Below are 19,508 nucleotides of genomic sequence, written 5' to 3' on the forward strand. Positions count from 1 at the left end.
TTATTTTGGTTTAGTAGAAACGTACTTGCAAGTAAGTTTCTTTGCTCTGTTGAGAATATAAGTTGACTTTGTCCCATATTATTTATGTTTGTGTGTTGGCTCAAATGTACCAGGTAACATTTTTAATTTGGTACATTATTGGACTACAACTTTGTAATGTACCAAGAGTTTGGTACATCATTTAATGTTATGCTGAAATATATTGATCGTTTGGTACGTAAAGTTTTTATTTTTGAAACGTATTCGTCTGGAAAAACGTTATACAATGTGTGTTTGTGATGTACCAGAAGTATGGTACGTTACTTAATGTTACACTGACTCATATTGATTATTTGGTTCATGAAATAATATTAAATTAGATCATTCCAGGAGTTTGGTACGTAAAGTTTTTTATTTTTGAAACATATCGGTCTGGAAAAATATTATACAATGTGTGTTTGTAATGTACCAGAGTTTGGTATGTTACTTAATGTTACAATGACTTATATTGATTGTTTGGTTCATGAAATAATATTAAATTAGATCATTCCAGGCGTTTGGTATGTAAAGTTTTTTATGTTTGAAACATATCGATCTGGAAAAACGTTATACAGTGTGTGTTTGTAATGTACCAAGAGTTTGGTACATTACTTAATGTTACACTGACTCATATTGATCATTCGGTTCATGAAATAATATTAAATTAGATCATTCCAGGCGTTTGGTACGTAAAATTTTTTATTTTTAAAACATAAGAGGCAAGAATTGTTGGTGTGTTAATCCAAACGTACCAATTATGTGGTTTGTCTTTTGTCATTAGTTAGACATTTAATGATCAATTGGTATTAAACTATCAACTAATAGGAACGTTAATTAGCGTTATATTGACATATTAATACAATAAGTTTGAACTTTGTAAATTACCGTGTAAGTTATTGTGCGATATAGATACTATTGATCATCAAATGGTTCCCTGATATATGGGTTTTTGAGATATCGAGAATATTATAAAAATGAGTTGTCTTTCAAAAGTGTATGATAACTGAGCATATACAACATTGAGCATGAAAGAGAAGCTTTTATAATGGTAAGATAAAAAAACATAATGATTTATTACCAAAAATATAATATTGAGCAAAATCAAAAGGGTGTTGAGCAAATTAAAAAAAATTGATAAGATATGATTGATAATCAAAAGGGTGCTGAGCAAGTGTTCTTATTGTGGTGTCCAAGCTTCTTGCACCTCCCACACTTCATTGGTCTTGATTCTTCCCCATTAGACTTAATCCTCTTAACCCTTGGTCTACCGGGTTGTTTTTTTCACTGGAGGCTTGATGACAAAATCCTTCACTATATCAATTGGGGGTTGATGGATGTCAGGAATCGATTCAATTGGAAAAAAATATGAAGACTTATAGTAATCGGCTGTGAAATAGTCTTCAATGTAATCATAAGGATTGCCATCGTTGTGCATGATAGCTGCAACTGCGTGTGAGCAAGGGAAACCTTTAATCTGCCATTGACAACATGAACAATACCATTTTTCCAAGTCCACCATCACCGAGTCATTGCTACGTACTTCAAATTCCAACTCCCTTGACCGGCTAATGTGCCAATGTCTTCCCACCTCCAATAACTTATCCAACTGGTTCTCCATTTCGGGGCATAAATAAGAGTTCCATTTCTCTGCATCAATACGTCTCTCAGCATTCATCACCATCAATTTAACTCTTATGCTTTCTACCAATTGGAATATTGGTAATAATCATTCTTTCCTAATCCAAGAATTGAATGACTTGGCAACATTTGACCACATTTCACCGTACCTACCAAAAAAAAACAAGTCAATCAAAACACTGCATAATCTTGACATTATGTTGTTCCATAACCAAGATTTCATACCAACTGAAAACTCCTAAAAAATATACTGTTGAATGAAAGCATAATAAGAGAAGGAATAAAAATGAGGAAAATGAATAGTGGTAGGACGGCAAGTCTTAAACCAAATCATGTACACAAGCACCTCTTCATTAAAACTCAACATAACAATTGTACCTGGCACTTAAAAAGAATGCATCTGAATAGTTCTCTTTGGGCAAGTCTTCCAAAAATTTGTCAATTAGTCCACCGCCCTTTTTTCTCAGAATCTGCAGGTTTACGTCGAACACTTCTGGAGTGAATGAATAAGCACAGTTCTTGAATAATTGGACCATTTTCTTAGGAAACTTTTTTCCAAGGCCAATAGGATATGTGGTCTTAATATTCTTTTCTATGTGGTAAATACAAAATCCATGTGGAGAAGTAGGGAAAACATTTGCCACAGATTGAAGCAATCCTTTGTGCCGGCTTCCTAAAGAATAGGCACGTATAGAAATATAGCTACATAAAAGGATATATATGGAATTTAATAATTAACATATTAAATTAAAAAAACACAATAATGACTTGTAATCTAAATAAATATAAAAATTGCTGACATGGCTATTGTTTAGGCATCCTAATCAAATTTTGTAGTAAAATCAATGTTTAATCTAAAGAGTATTAGAAAAGTGAAAGGGAATCTAATTTTCCCTAAAAAAATATAGATAACGCATGTGGCGGGACTTGATAATATAATACTTGTCCTTTACGGGCTTCAACTTGTGACCCGCTTACTATTAACGAATTTTTACTGTTCGAAATTAGCCTAGGAAAGTCCCAGCAAAATCCAAAAAAATCAAAGTAGAGAATATTCTAGGAATATTCCATAAAATATTTCGATAAATATTCCAAGAATATTTCGGATCCATTCGAAAATGGGTCGGGTCAACGGGTCGGTTTCCTGGATAAACAGGTCAGGGTCGGATCTAGGTTCTGGGTTATTAGGTCGGGTCGACCCAATATGGGTCGCGGGAAAGAAGGCCGAAAAATTTCCAACTCTGTTCAACACTTAAATTTGAACCAAAACACACCAAATTTAAATCAAAATGTAGATAAAAGATAAGGGCCTGTTTGGTATCATATTTGAAAATTTTTATCATTTCTCAAAACATTTTTTAAGAACATTTCTTGAAGACTAAAAAACTTGATTGGTTTCCAATTTAAAATTTTTAAATCTTACGACTTAAACTGGAACAAAAAGATCTAAAAAGAGATGGTCGCAAGAGAGGTAGAAAGAGGAGAGAGGAGGAAAGAAAGTAAGAGATGATTTAAGGAAAGAAAAAAAAAGAGAGAGAATCGGACAAGATAAAGAAGAGGATGAGTGAGAAAAAGAAACTAAAAAATGAAGAGAGCAAATTGGAAGAGAAACGAAAAAGGTAAAAAAAAAAAAAGAGGAAAGAGAAAGAAGAAAAGAGAAAGATAGATTTGAAGTGGGGATGAGGGAGAGAAAAGAAAGAAGTGAATTTAAGTTTAAAAATTCACTTTTTATGTTTTTAGAGAATAGATTATATTTTTTAGTTAGTCTTGAGTTCAGTTTTTAAAAATAGTCATATCAAACAAGATTTTAAGGTCTAAACTTGAAAATTATTTTTGAGTTTAAAAAGTTGGATTCAAGTACACTACCAAACATGCCTAAGGAACTCAAAACTACCTAGCCCAGGTTGAAATGTGACCGCAGACGCCGGAAAATGGCTCGAAAGCCGTTGGATTTCCGCCGGAATCTGGGAAAATGAAGGCACGGTAAAAAAAAACTCAATTTTTAGCTCGAAACCAACCCAAATAGTTAAGAAATGTTATTAGGAACCAAAATAAGTCCACTTCAGTATAACTCACCTCGATTTCGTTGAATTTCCAAGTCGAACTAGCCGGAGTTCGACGGGAGAAGAAAGTAAACAGTGGCCTCTGCCACTGCGTGGTTCAAGGCCTCGGCCTGGGTTCGGGTTCACTCTTGTTTCTAGGTTCGGGACGACAAGAATCAGGTGGTGGTTTGTGTTGTGGTAGCCGTGCTCGCCGGAGTGGTGAGTTGGAGGTGCTGATGTCGATGTTGTTCCAAAAGAGGAGGGAGCTAGTGAGAGAGAGCTAAGGGAGGGTTTGAGAGACGAAGGGAGAAAACTTCGAGAGGGTTCCGAGTTTTAGGAGGAGAGTGACACGGGGCAAGAGAGTGAGAGGTGAGTTGGGTATGGCCATTGGGGACCACAAAAATCTCACCAGAATTTATTAAATTTCAACTTTAATATCTAGATTAGTGCATTGACTAAATTGCCCTTCAGCTTTGTTGTTCTGTAAAATCTCCATCGTAGCTTCGAATTCGATTCCACTTGCGTCCACGTGTTCGTGGCGACGAGTACTACTCGAATATGGTAAAATAGTAGCTCATACATGTCACGAAACGATGGTCAACGTAAGTCAATATCCTCTTCTCTAGAGGCATTTTGGTCATTGCCCACTTTTAATATTAAAATAACATAAAATTAGGGATGGCTCCTAGCATAAATTAGACCCTTAATGTTTGGAAAACAAGTCTCAGGAACAATAATATAGAAAATAGACCGAGTTCTCTTTGATTTACGCTTGTCAAGTTGCTCTATGAATGTCTCCGGTAGCTGTTCTACATCACTTTCTAACCATTTTTATTGGTTTACTCATGGGAAAGAGGATCCTAGCCAGATCCCTTTCCTAGGGATCCTAGGGATCCTGCAATCGTGTCCGTTCATCGTACATCGTGCAGTCAGAAATCATTTAAAATTTAAAATTCAAATATAAATAGTACCTAACGAAATTGACTGCACAATGTATGATGAATGGACATGATTGTGGAATCCCTAGGATCCCTAAGAAAGGGATCCGGCGAGGATCCTTGTTATACTCATGTAGGGATCCGGCGAGGGTCCTTGTTCTACTCATGGTACCATGACTACCTTGTTATTACTTGGTGTTGTCCAAGAAAAAGTAATCTAGCTATGATGTTGATCATACTTGCTGGAATTAACTGGAAAGTAAGAAGATTGTACTAATGGCTTTTAGCTTTTATACTTTTGGTCATCGGTAATTATTTTTTTCTCATATATCTCAATACCTTTTGATAAGAGGATTCTCGTGTCTAATATTTGTACCAAATGCATGCATAGTGTCTCGCTAATTTGTAATTAGCAAGGACCGATATAGTCAGTTAATACAATTACTATGTTTAGTTAGGCTACACAAACACACACACGGCTTCAAGTATGTAAATTTAGCTGCGTTCTGTGGTAATTAATTCAGCTGAATTAGGAGAGTGCAGATTTTTGAATGCGAGCATGGCTTAGAGACAAAGTGGAAAGTGGTTGTGCCACAATAGCGTGTAGGTATTTACACATTAGTAAGTGGAGCAAAAATGTTATTCGTACCATTTATTTGTGTCATCTATCTAATAGAAATGAGATTTACATATGTTGGTGTGTCTTACCTCTACTATAGAGATTGTACAAATAGATAGTAAGTGTAGCATTACTCATAAGTGGAGAGATTTTTCAATGTGTCCGGAATAAGTGGCGGTACCATATGTTATTGTACAAATAGACGGAATTTTTTTTTTTATTTATTTTTTATTTTTTCAAGTGTTCCTCCACTTATATAATGAAATATGACGTATGTGTCCATATTCCGAGCATACTGAAAAATCTCTCTGGTAAGTGGCTCATCATTTGAAGCTTCCCTTAATAGTGGTTGTAGCTTTTAATTTTATGCATGCTACAGAAAATAGCAGGTAATTCCTCTCATATATTTCAAGAAGATCAGAGCTTCAATACGGGTACGTCATCTTAAATCAAAGTTGAATACTTTGAAGTCCTGTTTTAAAATTTATATATGATTTCACATAAGTTTGAATTGTAAACTGAATATCATTTAGTCTATTTGTAACAACTGTATCAATTGTGAAGTAGCATGTTGTAACCACAATTATGGAAAGAACAAAGAGTTTTGACATATTTTTATTATAGCATTTCGAAATGCTATGATATGATCTATTCACTCATATAATTTTATGCAACAAAAGAAAATTCATAGCACTTCAAAAACGCTATGGAAAAGGCTTGATCGCTTAGTGTGGGCTGATATAGCGCTTTCTAAAACGCTAGGGTATCCTATTGTAGTGCACGTTTGTTTTTGCGGAGATGAAGACGGAATGCTGATGCTATGGTAGAAGCTGCCACGGACTCCAACAATTGAGAACCCTTCTTCTCCTTTTTCTCCCACTTTAACCGGGATTTGGAAACTACCGTTTCCAAGTCCTTGGCCATGAGCACAAATGCTTCTACTTTTGTCTGACTTTTGACATGTTTGCTGGAGACTGGAAGTTTGGTGAAACGGTGTGATGCGCAATCGAGAAGCTCTTCCCCGTAAAAGTCACCTTTCCCGAGGGGCTTGGTGTCCATTGATGAGATTCCTTGCCCAGCTTGACTATCAGTCGACCCGTAGGTCCACACTGTCCCTTCGATAATGAACAGCATGCAGTCGAGTGGATCACCCATTCGAAAAACGAAGCTGTTCTCAGTGTACCTCACTGGCTTCAGATAGTTGCAGATCAACGTCAACACTTTGACATCCATATCTTCAAGCTTTTTTACCTAAACGCATGCGTGCACGCAGACATATATTATCAGAACCACATTGCAGTGAAAATGGATGCAATTAACCTAGCTATAGTAATAACAATGTTATTATGTGTTGTTAACTAACCTAGCATTTTTATATAACTTGGGACTATAAACTTTAAGTTATAGTGCAATCTTATCTTTATTGTAATTCAAATGATGAATGTTAACGTCATTTTTTTTAAACACTGTATACCATAAATTACTGGTGAGAGCTGGAGGTTATTGAGAAACGTACTTTCTTAAGTGTCTTCATGCAAAGAAAATGTTTCAGAGATGTTCTGATATTCACAGGAAGAATATAGAACAAAAAATGATGGAGATCAGCATCAATGTGTCGTTTCAATTTTTGCTTTATGCTTCTCAAGATTTCTTCCTTCATATTATCAGGGATTTCATTTCTGGACATCCATGTCCTTACGTCTAGCTTCTTCAACTTAATCTTTTCTCTCAGCTCTTCTGTTTTTGTAGCTTCCATCTGCATAAAAGTCTGTCTCGCCACAAAACAGACAATTACTTAACATACTCGAAGAATGATCTCCGCATGCAGTCCCAAACACGGAAAATTGTTGAAAGTTAATGTACCTACGGAGAGATTGAATATACCAACCTGTACGTTTCCAATGAGATATAAAAACAGTAGCAAGCCAATTACAGAAATGAGAACCGCAAACAAGTTTTCGAACACATATGTACTTGTCATCAGATTAGTCCCAAAATTACTGCAAAATATTAAGGTACATGATATCATATCAGACAATGTTACTGAATTAGATAACCCCAAAAATTTCTAAATGTTGATTGTCAATATATATAATGTGAACCTTAGATTTCGCAACCCCCACCAGAAGGAGTAAAAGAACTTCTTTCTGAACAGTATTTGCTCAGTGTTTTGATTCTGAAGGGAATCAAGAAATATTCCAAAGTTAAATGGAGATGAAGCACCATTTGGAGTATCCAACGGGCAATGCTCGTTTAGAAATGTTATATTTCTTGCAGTAGTACTTAGACCATCGCAGTTGAAAGTATTCAAACATGCCCTGGGATCTTTACTATGATTTACACAAGCCTCTTGCCAACAAGTTAACTCTCGTTGAACAGAAAAAAAATACCAAAAAGCTCCGAGTACCTAAATCCATAAAATGCAAACACAAAACCCCAGGTAATTAGTCTAACATTTAAAAAAAAAAATTGCATCCGTAACCCAACATTAGTAATTAACCAAATTATTAAAACAGAATGCCAATTAAGGTGAAACTTACGTGGCTGGAAAGAATGTAGAGAAACATGTTGTATAGACCCTTAATCCATATCCCACTAGTCATTTTGAATTCCTTGGCCGATAGGTTGATTCGATAAATCCTCGGAAAATATTGACCGAGAAGAAAAAAATTCAGAATGTTTTTGTGTTCCACAAATCCTGAGCCATTCATTGTGTAAAAAATAACTCCTATTAGCAGCTGCAGAAGATCAAAAGATAAAAAGGGGTTAGAACTTAGAACATAGAATTCCATCAATTTCAGCTAGCCACAAAAGAGAAAATTACAGTTTAGTTCATTTCTCTTACTTGTGGGAGGGGAAGAAGAGCCAAAAAGTCTATTACAGTAAAGACAGATAACCACGGCATCTTTTGAGCTATTTTCATGGCAACTTGATCAGTCAACTCTCTGATTTTCGTTTTCTTATCTGAATTTCCCCCGGTTTGCTCCACCATCGAAGGGGCTCCTTTTTTTAGGGTTTTTGGATTTGGATTTTGAACACCGTCACAGATTTCACATATTAAATGCACCAAGAAAATGACATCCGTGATCGACCGCATAAGAAGAGCTACAATAACCAACGTTTTGTCTATTTGAAAACACTTGTTATCCTGATCGATGACCACAACGTAAAAGAAGAAAGGATCAAGAGAGACAGCAAATACGCATGATAGCACAAATATTCTGCTCCATATTGGAAGGTAAGGCCCCTGCTGCGCATTTCGAATCTTCTTTATCCAGGTAAGGCCTCTGCTGCACATTGGTTTCGAACGTTCTCCGGCCTCTCTGGGAAACACGCAGCAAACAACAAATGAAATTCATATGCTTTCACCCTAAACCCTTATATGACCCCCTCCAGCTAACAAATTAAACAAGACAAAATCAGGCACAAATCTGATTCTAATGGCAGCTATTAGGTATATTTCAGACACTCTTCACTAAAACAAGTATTCGTCCTTGCATAATGTAAAAGAATAATGAATAATAATAAGAGAATTATTATTGGTATTCTAAACTTTATGTCAGCGAACATTGTTTATGAGATGATGGAGTCCAGGATTGTGAGATTTTGACGAGGCCGGTGTTGGTGGGGTTGCAGCAAGCAACGCCGCAGGCCAATGGCTACTTAAACCACCACCCAAGCCCAGTCTCCGATGGAGCCAACTGTAGCCTTGTGAGGCTTGCCGAGTCTCGAAGACTCCACCCCACACACATGGGTTTCCAAGCTATTCGATTATATTGTTTGTGTGTTTTTTAATTGAACTGCATTTATAGAATATTTGTATTTCTATTGAGAATGCAGGTATGTTTAATTCTCGAACTAGAAGTTCGAGCATGCCGTAGAAATCATTTGAGTTTCCTAGAACGCACCACTCATGATGAGAACATATGTTCTCCATGATTAATCCGTTAAACCAAACATGGATTAGAACCTGAATATTCTAATTAATAACTATGATACCGATGGATGCCTTATTTCCACACTTGTGGCACCCCAATTGAAATGGGTCCAAGATGTGGCGTTCCACTTAACTACCAAGAAATTAAGAAACCATTGAGGCCAACAATGACATGGAAGTAGTGACAAAAGCCTCTGCCATGGCTCTTTCGCTCACTCTTATGGACACAAATGGTACAATTCTAACAATTTGTAGAATCCGATTGAATTAGACTAGAGAAGATTTTCTCGTCTTTCCATGCTCCTGCAATAGCAGTATAAAAAACGTAAGTTCACTAAATTCTCGGCTATGATTACTACCATGTTGCTTCCTGAAAAGCACAACAATGCCCTTAACTGAGTTTGTCAGGCATGCTTCTACTGGATCAAAGACACTCCGAAGTAAACGTTGAGTTCTTTACAAAGCCCAAATAGTCGATATTGGCATATAGGCCGCGACATGGGTAGCAAACCCTAACTTGCCAATAATGTTAGAATCAAGGCCCGCCAAGGTATACCAATCATGACCATGAGTGTGATCCCTTGGCTTCTAAGATCCAAAACTTCAAAACTTAGGGATAGTCCCTAAACCAATGTTGTTGAGAAGTACCATTCCATAGTCAACGTATGAGATTTATTTTATCTTGTGATCTTTAAGACACCACCTTGTAGAGATATACCTCTAAGAGTCGGTGCATGTAAGAGAAAGTTTTTGACATGGAAGTCCCTATATTGGCCGAATTCCCCTAGTGAATTTAGTTGAGTTTGTGAACAATTCTTATATTCCCAGATTTAAGTTCGGTGTTTGTTCTTTTCTTGGATATCATTATGGATATTTGGTGTTTGTTCTATTCTTGGATATCATCATGGACATTGACTCGAATATGAGTTAATTGAACCATATTTTTCAAATAAATGTGATCAAGTTCGATTAACATGTGATTTGGTACAAAAGTGGGAAAGTTAGTCATCAAAATAAATGTGCGAATTTCATACTAACTTCATACCTAAGATCATCACTCCTCAGACAACCAAATTGGGTCCACCCAACCCGTTTCTAGGCCCTGGCACCACCCACCTTATAGGGAGGCTCTTATGTTCTCCCATTCTGAAAGAATGTTGTTGAGATTTCAAAGATATTTGAAAGGACAACAATCATGTTGGAATTGCCATTGAGAAAAATTAAGTAGAATATCTTTGCATCACCTCTAATGAATATGACACAAACTTAGGATGTTCCGTGTGGAATAAGAGCCTGAAATTCAAGGATATCAAACCTAGGACGTGCTGTGTGGAATACGGGCATGAAATTTGTCCCAACAACTGGGCCATCCCGTGAAGGTTGGTTCCCTGCTATACTTTGATGAGAGTGACATATAGGAGTATGCTAAGTTTAGAATTAGAATACTTTAGAGAGAGAGAGAGAGAGAGAGAGAGAGAGAGAGAGTACGAACCTGTCTGTTTTCTCTTCTGCCTGGTTCTCCATATCTGAAGTTAATCCCTTGACGTTTCCAGCCATAATAACTCAAATATATATGTACTAAATGACCCTTATGATGAGTAAAAAAGATTACCTAAATAACTACGACGAGGTTTTCAGTTTACAAGGTGGAGAGAGAACAGAATGCAGAGAGCAAGCATTTAGAAACTGAATCTGCATTGCCATTCTCTTTAAGACAAACTGAATTCACGTTTCTTTTAATATGACTTATGTCTTTTAATATGACGTAGGTCTTTAATATCGTAGATCTTTTAATATGACACAACAGTGCAACCAATAACAGACGCCACCTTTTCTGTTAAGATTCAACAAACATTTAGATTACAATAAAGATTAGGAACGCAACAAACACCTGCAATATTCCTGCTTTTTGCCTACAGAAAACTATACAAACCTTCTTTTACCATAACAACTGTTACAATGCCCTCTTTTTTCTCTCTAACCAATAACATCCGTGACCAAAGTACTGCACACTTCAAATTATTTAGGCATCTCATATAATATCAAAAAACATTGCAAAAGAACCCCGTTATTATGAGAGATTTTTTAGTGTACGGGAACACGGCGTGGTACTTCGAGTGTTATAATATAAGTGGATGAATGCTGAAAAAAAATAAACTTCTCTCCATTCATATTATTACACTCGGTGTGTCCGATACGCTAAAAAATCTCTCCTTTAATAGTTGAGACTCCCTAAAATACACATCAGCAATAAAAATACTTAAAAGCAATGGCATCCGGATTTTATCATAACCCGATTAGTAGAAACACAATTTCTAGTATTCAACAGTTAAAAATCAAGTTATGCAATGTAGATGGCCAGCGCAATTTAAGGCGTGCCATTCCAATAATATAACGTCCATTTTCTTAAAAAGAAAAAAAATGGTAATTGATTAGATTATATGGTTGCCATCAATAAAATAGGATAGTATTATTTACATACTTATTTTTACCTCTCACACTCTTGTTAATTTTTATCCGTTAACCTTTTATAATTCATTCAATCCAACGGTTGAGAAGCAAGAAAGGTATGTGAGAGATAAAAATAGTTGTGTGAATAGCATCACTCATAAAATATTGAGTAGGAATCACAAAAACCTCAGTTACTTCTTTTAAAGAATAAAATATATTTGTCTGTGTGTGGAAAAAGCCAAAATAAACAAAGAGCAAAGAAGAAAGGAGAAAGAACAAACACAAAGAACAAAGAGGAAAAAACAGAGACAAAGAATAAAGACAAAGAACATGAAGCAACAAAGAAGTGAACTCAAATTTTGTTCACACAAAGAATCTCTTGTCTTGGTGTATTAATATATGTACAATGTACACCTCAAAGAGCAACAAAATCTCTGAGACTCTTTCATTGGTTGAATTGCTCACCTGTGGGAAAAGCCAAGCAATTTCTCCACAAGGGACCAACAACATCAAATTAACATAAAAAAAATTATAGATAATGCTTGTGTCCTTTATGAGGAATTTATTTGTTCACTTACTTATGGTTAACGAATATTACCATCTGAATATCATAATCAGAATCGTTCATTCTTTTTATTATCATTTAAAGATTATACATGCAAAAATTATTCAACTTGTGATCTTTTAGCCAGTCATATGCGTAAAATAAATTAATAGTTCATTATGAAGATGCGTTACCAAAATTTGACATGCTACAACCGTCGACTTGTGGTATAGAGTGTAGCCCCAAGCTGGGGGAGGCGTAGGAGAACGCCGACATCAATGCACGTTGTTTATTGCTCGGAGACGACGACGACGATGGCAGTATGTTGTTGCCATAATAGAAGCTGCCATGTCCTTCACCTCTGGAGAACCCTTCTTCTTGCTTTTCTTCCACTGTAGCCGGTACTTGGAAACTACTATATCCAAGTCATTGGCCGTGAGCACAAATGCTTCTACTTTTATCTGACATTTGGCATGTTTGCTGGAGACTGGAAGTTCGGTGAAACTGCCTGGTGCCCAATCGAGAAGCTCTTCCCCGTAAACATCACCTTTCCGGAGGGGCTTCGTGGCCATTGATGAGATTGCTCGCCCAGCTTGACTATCACTTGACGCGTATGTCCACACTGTCCCTTCGATAATGAAGGGCATGTTGAAATTTTTTAGATCGACGGTCCGAGAGACCCACTCTAACGACATCGATATTGTCCTCAACTTTATCACATGTCTAATCCGTCAGGTGTGAGATTTTACCACAAAAAACTTCGGTATTAGTTAGAGTAGGGTAATCATATTTAAAGCCATCATTGTTGACTTCCCCACCAATCGATGTGGGACTGCCAACATGAATTTCCCCCAGTTTGTCCCACCACAGCGGAGGTTTGAATCTTCAGGGTATTTCGTCTTGAATTTTGAACACGGTTGCAAATTTCACATGTCAAATGCCCCAAGAAAATGACATCTGTGAGTGATCGCATAAGACAAGCAACAATAATCAACGTTTTGTCCATTTGAAGGCACTTGGTTATCCTGATTGATGATCACAACGTAAAAGAATAAGGGATCCAGAAAGACAGCAAAGACGCATGATATCACAAATATTCTGTTCCATATTGGAATGGAAGGCCCCTGCTGCACTTTGATTTCGAACGTTCTCCTTTCTTTCTGGGAAATACGCAACAAACAACAAAAATTCATATGCGTTCCCTCTAAACCCTAATATGAGCCTCTCGGGCTAACAAATTAAACAAGATAAAATCAGATATATGGTTCTAATAGCAGCTATTAAGTGTATTTCAGACATTCTTAGCTACAACAAGTACCCGTCCTTGCATAACGTAAAATAATAATGAATAATAATTCAACAATAATTTTACGTTGGCTATAATACTTATATGTATTTAATGCAATCATTATCTGATGGTCAAATATAATATCCATGTGATCAGTTGGAGACCACCAATCACCATACAGTGTGGTGGCCAGGAAATGCTGAAATGCCTTTTCGAGTCTTCTCGGCCCTTGAAAATGTGGACTGTCGTGGCTTAGCCACCCGTTGGTCCCCTTTTTAAGAAAAAAAAATAGCTGGAGATCACCACAAGAAGTCTGAATGATCATGAACCAATGCTAAATCTTTTTTTTTTTTTTGTCTTGTCTTCCTTCTTGTCAATTTTGTTAAGTTGTTTATCAGTCCTTGTGAATTCGACCCTTGCTTGTCTCTATATTATTTTTTACGAGTTATGTGCTTGCAAGGATAAAATTTATGTAAATTGGTTAGCCTAATTAGGTTGTCTAATTTATCCAACGAGTTTCTTGCGCCATTACTAGAGACTGCACTTAAACAACATTGTAATTCTTTTTTGTTTTACTTACTAACTCAGTTTATTTTGTTTTTCAGTTGTACGTCTTTTAACCCATTAAAGCAGCCCATCGACTTAGATCACATATGAAGGGTAGTTCAAACAGTTTTTGGACTCCTATTATTTTAGAAATCATCACTGTACACTACAAATAGTACTTTATTAAAAGAGTAAACTGTTATTTAACCCTCTAAACTATCACATGAGTGTCAATTTCCTCCTTGAACTATTTTTTCAGCCAATTGACCCCCTAAACTATGTTAAGGTGGTCAATTCATCCCCTACCATTAAGCATCTTTAACTCCATCTAATTTTCTAGTAGAAAGTGTCATGTGCTTGGCACATGACCACCTTTTTACATTTTCTATCTAAATCTTTACAAAGAGAACATATAAAACAAATATTTAAAAAAAAAACAAAACAAAACATACAAACCCTAAACTTAATCATTCAAAATAATAGAAAAAGTAAAGTAGAAAACCCAACCCCCAAATCCTATTCTCTGCTAGCAACCCTTCCCTTCCCACTTTGCCCGACACCCCACCCAACTTAATTCTCTCTCTCTCTCTCTCTCTCTCTGATATACTTTCTTTCCCTGTTCGCTTTCATGGATTCATGACGGCGCCTGAGATTTCATGATGGGCGTTTTTTTTTTTTGGGGCGTTGGGGGGGTGGGGAAGGGGCGGTTGATGCAGCAGGAGGTGGACGGAGGGCGATGGAAGTGTAGGCGGCCTGAGATGAGATTTGATGATGGGTAATTATCCTACCCTTTGAAATGACATATTTGCCTTTAATTTTGAAGGCAATTTGGATGGAGCTCGAAAAACTTAACGGTAGGGGGTAAATTCACCACTTAAACCTAGTTTAAGAGGTCAGTTGGCTGAAAAAATAGTTCAATGGGAAAATTAACACCCACGTGATAGTTTAGGGGGTTAAATGACAATTTATCCTTTAAAAAAAATTATAAATCATTATGAGAGAATCTCATCTTACAATTAAATTTAATATTTTATCTAGTTCTCTAACGTAAATTAATGGGACTTAAAGCCAAAGCAATATTTCGCTCCTTTTTTTTATGAGAAATCGTTCAGTTTAATTATAAAAAATTAAATAACATTTATTTTTGGAATGTGTTATCTACATATCTCATTTTACTTCTTACACAACCCTTTTAATTTCTATCCGTTGATTTTATTCAATCCATCCGATCCAACAGTCAAAAGTTAGAAGGATATGTAAAAAGTAAAATAAGGTGTGTGAATATCACATCGCTTATTTTTAATTGTGTAGTCAGGCTCCAGATCAATTCTCTTGTTTCTTTTTTGAAATCTCATACATTTTGTCGTCTCAAATTTGAAATCTATTCAACAAATGAGTTTTAAATTTCTTTAATAGAGTTTCTTTTATTAATGGAAAATAGGATTCCAAGTTGGTCATATGATTAAATAATATATAAGTAATATTTGGGAGTTTCCATTCTTAATATCATTTAAGCAATTTGTGATAAAACTCAACACCTAGTAATAAGTGATTAAATTTGGACAATATCAATGATATTAGTGGCGGGTCATGCTTAGGCCTTGAAAATTTCACATATTCTACATAGTACATGAGGAGTACTTATCAAATATAGCCAAATATTAGCCTCTAATTCAAAAATATCAGTTTTTATAAAAACTTTTAAATATATCCAAAATATCACTTAAATAGACACAAATACCCTTAATTCATACAAATAACTAGTTGTTGATTAAAAAATTCTTGTGCAATAATCAAGTGGTGCTTTCACTAATTTTTCTAATATGGATCCGAAGAATTTCTATTTCGTAAACCTTAAAAATATGCTTTTGCACTTTCTAAGAACACAACAAATATCTCGATTCACTACCACATTCAATGATAACCTTCAAAACAGAATCCTGACATGGACAACACCTGTCACAGCCCGTCCCGAATTATTTTTATCGATGACGTGAAATGTCTATTTGGCCCTTAGATGTCGACATGTATTGTGTGTGACATGCTTTTAGAGGTGGACCAATATGTTAAATTCCTAAGTTTTTGGACTCAATTAGAAGTTAGACTTTTGTTGGTTTTGATTGGTGACAAGCTAGACCACATCCTCACACACACACACACACACACACACACACACACACACACACACCACTCCCGTGTACCCTCTCTCTCATCCCTCTCTCATATTTTCTTGTCATTTCTGTACAACTTGTACGGACACCCCTCAAAACCTTTTTAATCATCACGGATCGAGGTCGTGAATGATGTTTTTGGACTCCTTGCAAGCTTAGGAGTCGAATGGTGGTGGTGGTTGGACGTGAAAACCTCGAAAACCAGTGAAACCAAAATTCCTGATTTGGGTTACTGTTCATGCAGTCGTGGTCGTGGACTTTTCAAGGAGTTTTGAGGTCCTGAGAAGCTTTAGAACAACTTCACGAAGCTTGGGAAAGAAAGTTGGAGTGTTTTGGACGTCAGGAAGCTTAGTTTGACTGATTTCAATTTTGGCCGGATTATCGAGGTTTCTCCGGTGAGATTCCGTCGATTTCAAGGCTTAAAAGTGGTAAGAATGTGTTCTACTCACTTTAAGCTTCATTTTGAGACAAATTTCATAGATTTTGGTGCAAAAATGAGTGAGAAATGAAGTTTTAAAGTTTTTCCAGAAACCGACGATCGCAGCGGCGCCGGTGACGGTCTCCGGCGAACCAAAGATGAAGGAGAATATTCCGTCAAGTTTGACGGAATATTCTAACGGTGTCAGGTAATGCCGTTAACTTTATTAAGGTTTTAACAGAATATTCCTATCGGCCGTTAGGCTTAGTTAGGGTTTGGCCGCGCGTGGGGGCGCGTTTGGCCGTGCCTTGGCCGGCGCGTGGGTGGTCAAAAAAAAATTCTAAAAATATAGGGATGTTCATGGTGTTGAGTAGATCACGTTGGTATATTCAAACACCCCATTTGAGCATTGTATGAGAAGTTATTAGCTAGTTTTGGTTATATGCTTTAATTAACGTTTATTTAGTTATTTCGCATATAGGTGTGACCTATCATGAGGACGAGCGCCATCAATCGAGGCTCGGGGGCTACGACCCGTCGACATACCAGTGAATGGGCTTTTGATTTTCCGTATATACCTATATACTTGAGATTTTTCCCAAAAAATGAATTTGAATGATTATACGTTTTGAAATGTCATGCAAAGTGTCTGCCTATTTTATTTATGCATTAGTAGTTGCATATATTTATGATTGGTGATGCGGACACACATGTAAGTGCCAGGTAAGTTCATAAATTAAAGATATGAGATTGCTTTAGTTATGTGAGATATGATGTGTTGCATTGAAAGCTCATAAACCTTCACCCCGGTGTTAGTGCTCCCGCCCAGAGTTAGGGCACAGTCCTTCATGTGATGTTTACCTCCCGCACCATATGATCACCTTGGATCCAAGTTAGGTGCATATGCTTGTCGTACAGACCATTATAGGTGGTTCCGACTCGTAGGTGACCCGCGATCATTCACACAGTCTTCATGTGATCGTAGTACTTGAGCATATTTATTTTACACATAGTCTTGTCATACAGACCACTTTAGGTGGTTCCAACTCGTGTGCAGGATTTGATATGATTAAGATTGGTTATGAGCTATAGACTCAGTCGTACAGGTTACGTTAGGTGGATCCGGCTGATATGATATCTGGCATTGAGATATTTTAACTGGATTACTTATGGCATTTCATTAAGATATTTTGGCATGATATATTTCTATGGATTTTCATCCTGAACATGATTTCTGATATAGCATATATTATATTTTCTATGAAATTATACAGGTTTTACGGCGTGGGATTAGAACTTTTGAGAAATAAAATGATTTTGAAAAGCTTTATTTTTGCCCACTCACACTTGTTGTTTTGTGTCCCTCTAGGTTTTAGGTAGAAGTGTTTTGGTGGCTCACGGGGATTTTAACGGTGGTTCTGACAAAAGATCATAAATGTAGGATCACCCTTGGGTGTTGTATAATTAGTACTTGTCCTACCTGATTGCACTTAAGCTATTTATGATCTGGTTGTGTATTTCACACTTGATCTTGCACTAGCACTTTATCTTAGTTAGTACTGCTAGTAGTTTGGTTTTTATTCTCTCGTATTCTCTATATCAATTTTGTTTCCGCATTGTATACATGGTTACGTCACTCTCACGTGATGGCCAGCACGCCCTAATTTAGGTCGGGATGTGTCAACACCCTTAATAATGCAAAGGTGTGGAAAATTAAATACAAAGTACATATAATCCAAAAGAAATTTCAGATAAATAACGTTACAAATATTGACAATTCATTATACCATAAATATTCAATCGAAGGAAGAAACTACAAAAGCAAAGAGAAAACGTAAACGAGGAAAAATGCAAAAAATTAACCATCTACACTCATCTTCGTTTAGGGGTGCACAATCTCCACCAACAGTCGATACCTTCGCTAGGTCTCCACCAATTTTTAAGTTTAGCTGTAAGAACTCTTCATCTAATAGGATTTTGGTTTTTAATTTATTAGGTTTAAAGCTTAAGAGTATTTGTATCTATTTAAGTGATATTTTGAATATATTAAATACCGTCCTTTTTTTTGTTAGAGGCTTCTCTTCACCGAAAATTTTGGCTCCACCACTGAAGACTTATAACCTTTGATTAGCAAAAAATAATCACTTCTGCACCTGTGTGGATGCACACTTACCAACCACTGTATAACCAGCAAGAACATACAGGACCATCAATATACATATATGGATTTAGCTCATGTTTACTTACTATAATCCAAGTCATGAACATATGATAATTAATCACTAATCATAACACATAAACAACTAATTTACTGTTATTGTGAGAAAATGCAAGTTGCACGAAGGATTAGTTTAATTAAAATTCCGCTGATAAAAAATTGGAAGTCAAACCTTGCGTCGATGTCGATGCTTTTAGTGTTGCCAACTTGCCATTGGTCTCCTGGATCCCTCAATTGGCGGTGAGTACGGTGACAGACATAGTAGCACCGTTGCATGATCAAACGAGGATGAGCAGTGTATGTTGCCGAGACCGACCGTTATATTTGAGCTTATTTGGATATGCTTTTAAAATGATTAAAAACGCTTTCGGGAAAAATGCTTTTGGAACCAATCCTTAGTAAAAATGCAAGTAAATCCTGGTAAAGCATTTTAAGTGCTTTTAGAATCTAAAATCATTTTTTCTAAAAATGTTTTCAATCATTTTAAAAATACATCTAAACGAGCTATTTGTTGACTTTTGAGCTGCTGCTTGGACAGGAGGACGACGAGCACTGTTTGCTTTAGTCTTCTCACTTTATATCCTTAAGCTCTGAATGTGTTTTTTTTTTTTTTTTTGGCCCTTTTCTGATCTGGGTTGTGCTTCTCGTTATCACTAAAACGAGCAGGACTGTTTGATGGG

The 19,508-nt window shown here is 36.3% G+C and overlaps 2 protein-coding genes and 1 long non-coding RNA gene across 5 annotated transcripts; all 3 read right to left on the reverse strand.

The window, feature by feature from the left end:
• Positions 1–1,037: 1,037 nt before the first annotated feature.
• Positions 1,038–4,005, reverse strand: LOC139198385 (uncharacterized). 3 transcript variants are annotated; one of them, XR_011583844.1, is made up of 4 exons: positions 3,733–4,005; positions 3,551–3,620; positions 2,035–2,126; positions 1,038–1,805 (listed from the first exon to the last, which is right to left on the reverse strand). It is a non-coding gene; the product is annotated as an uncharacterized lncRNA (long non-coding RNA). The 3 variants fall into 3 exon arrangements; XR_011583840.1 differs by having other exon boundaries at positions 2,035–2,329; positions 3,733–4,003; XR_011583842.1 differs by having other exon boundaries at positions 2,035–2,358; positions 3,733–3,980.
• Positions 4,006–5,760: 1,755 nt separating this feature from the next.
• On the reverse strand, positions 5,761–10,930 carry LOC103444127 (cyclic nucleotide-gated ion channel 1-like). Its single transcript, XM_008383045.3, has 7 exons — positions 10,685–10,930; positions 8,101–8,578; positions 7,796–7,993; positions 7,358–7,662; positions 7,144–7,255; positions 6,772–7,023; positions 5,761–6,506 (listed from the first exon to the last, which is right to left on the reverse strand). Exons 1-7 carry the CDS (start codon positions 10,747–10,749, stop codon positions 6,024–6,026), a joined length of 1,893 nt encoding a protein of 630 aa, XP_008381267.2. The 5' UTR covers positions 10,750–10,930; the 3' UTR covers positions 5,761–6,023.
• Positions 10,931–12,462: 1,532 nt separating this feature from the next.
• LOC103445574 (cyclic nucleotide-gated ion channel 18-like) lies at positions 12,463–12,882 on the reverse strand. The gene has a single exon (XM_008384587.1). It carries the CDS (start codon positions 12,880–12,882, stop codon positions 12,463–12,465), a length of 420 nt encoding a protein of 139 aa, XP_008382809.1.
• Positions 12,883–19,508: the final 6,626 nt, after the last annotated feature.

The sequence above is a fragment of the Malus domestica genome, chromosome 01 (assembly GCF_042453785.1).
Source record: "Malus domestica chromosome 01, GDT2T_hap1".
Taxonomy (NCBI): Eukaryota; Viridiplantae; Streptophyta; class Magnoliopsida; order Rosales; family Rosaceae; genus Malus; species Malus domestica.

Coding starts and splice junctions, on each gene's coding strand:
- LOC103444127 (XM_008383045.3), bottom strand. CDS start 10,749: ATGGCTGGAAACGTCAAGGGATTAACTTCAGATATGGAGAACCAGGCA. Junction 8,579..10,684: donor GCAGAAGAGAAAACAGACAG/GTTCGTACTCTC, acceptor CGTGTTTCCCAG/AGAGGCCGGAGAACGTTCGA. Junction 6,507..6,771: donor GCATGAAGACACTTAAGAAA/GTACGTTTCTCA, acceptor GCATGCGTTTAG/GTAAAAAAGCTTGAAGATAT.
- LOC103445574 (XM_008384587.1), bottom strand. CDS start 12,882: ATGTCGTTAGAGTGGGTCTCTCGGACCGTCGATCTAAAAAATTTCAAC.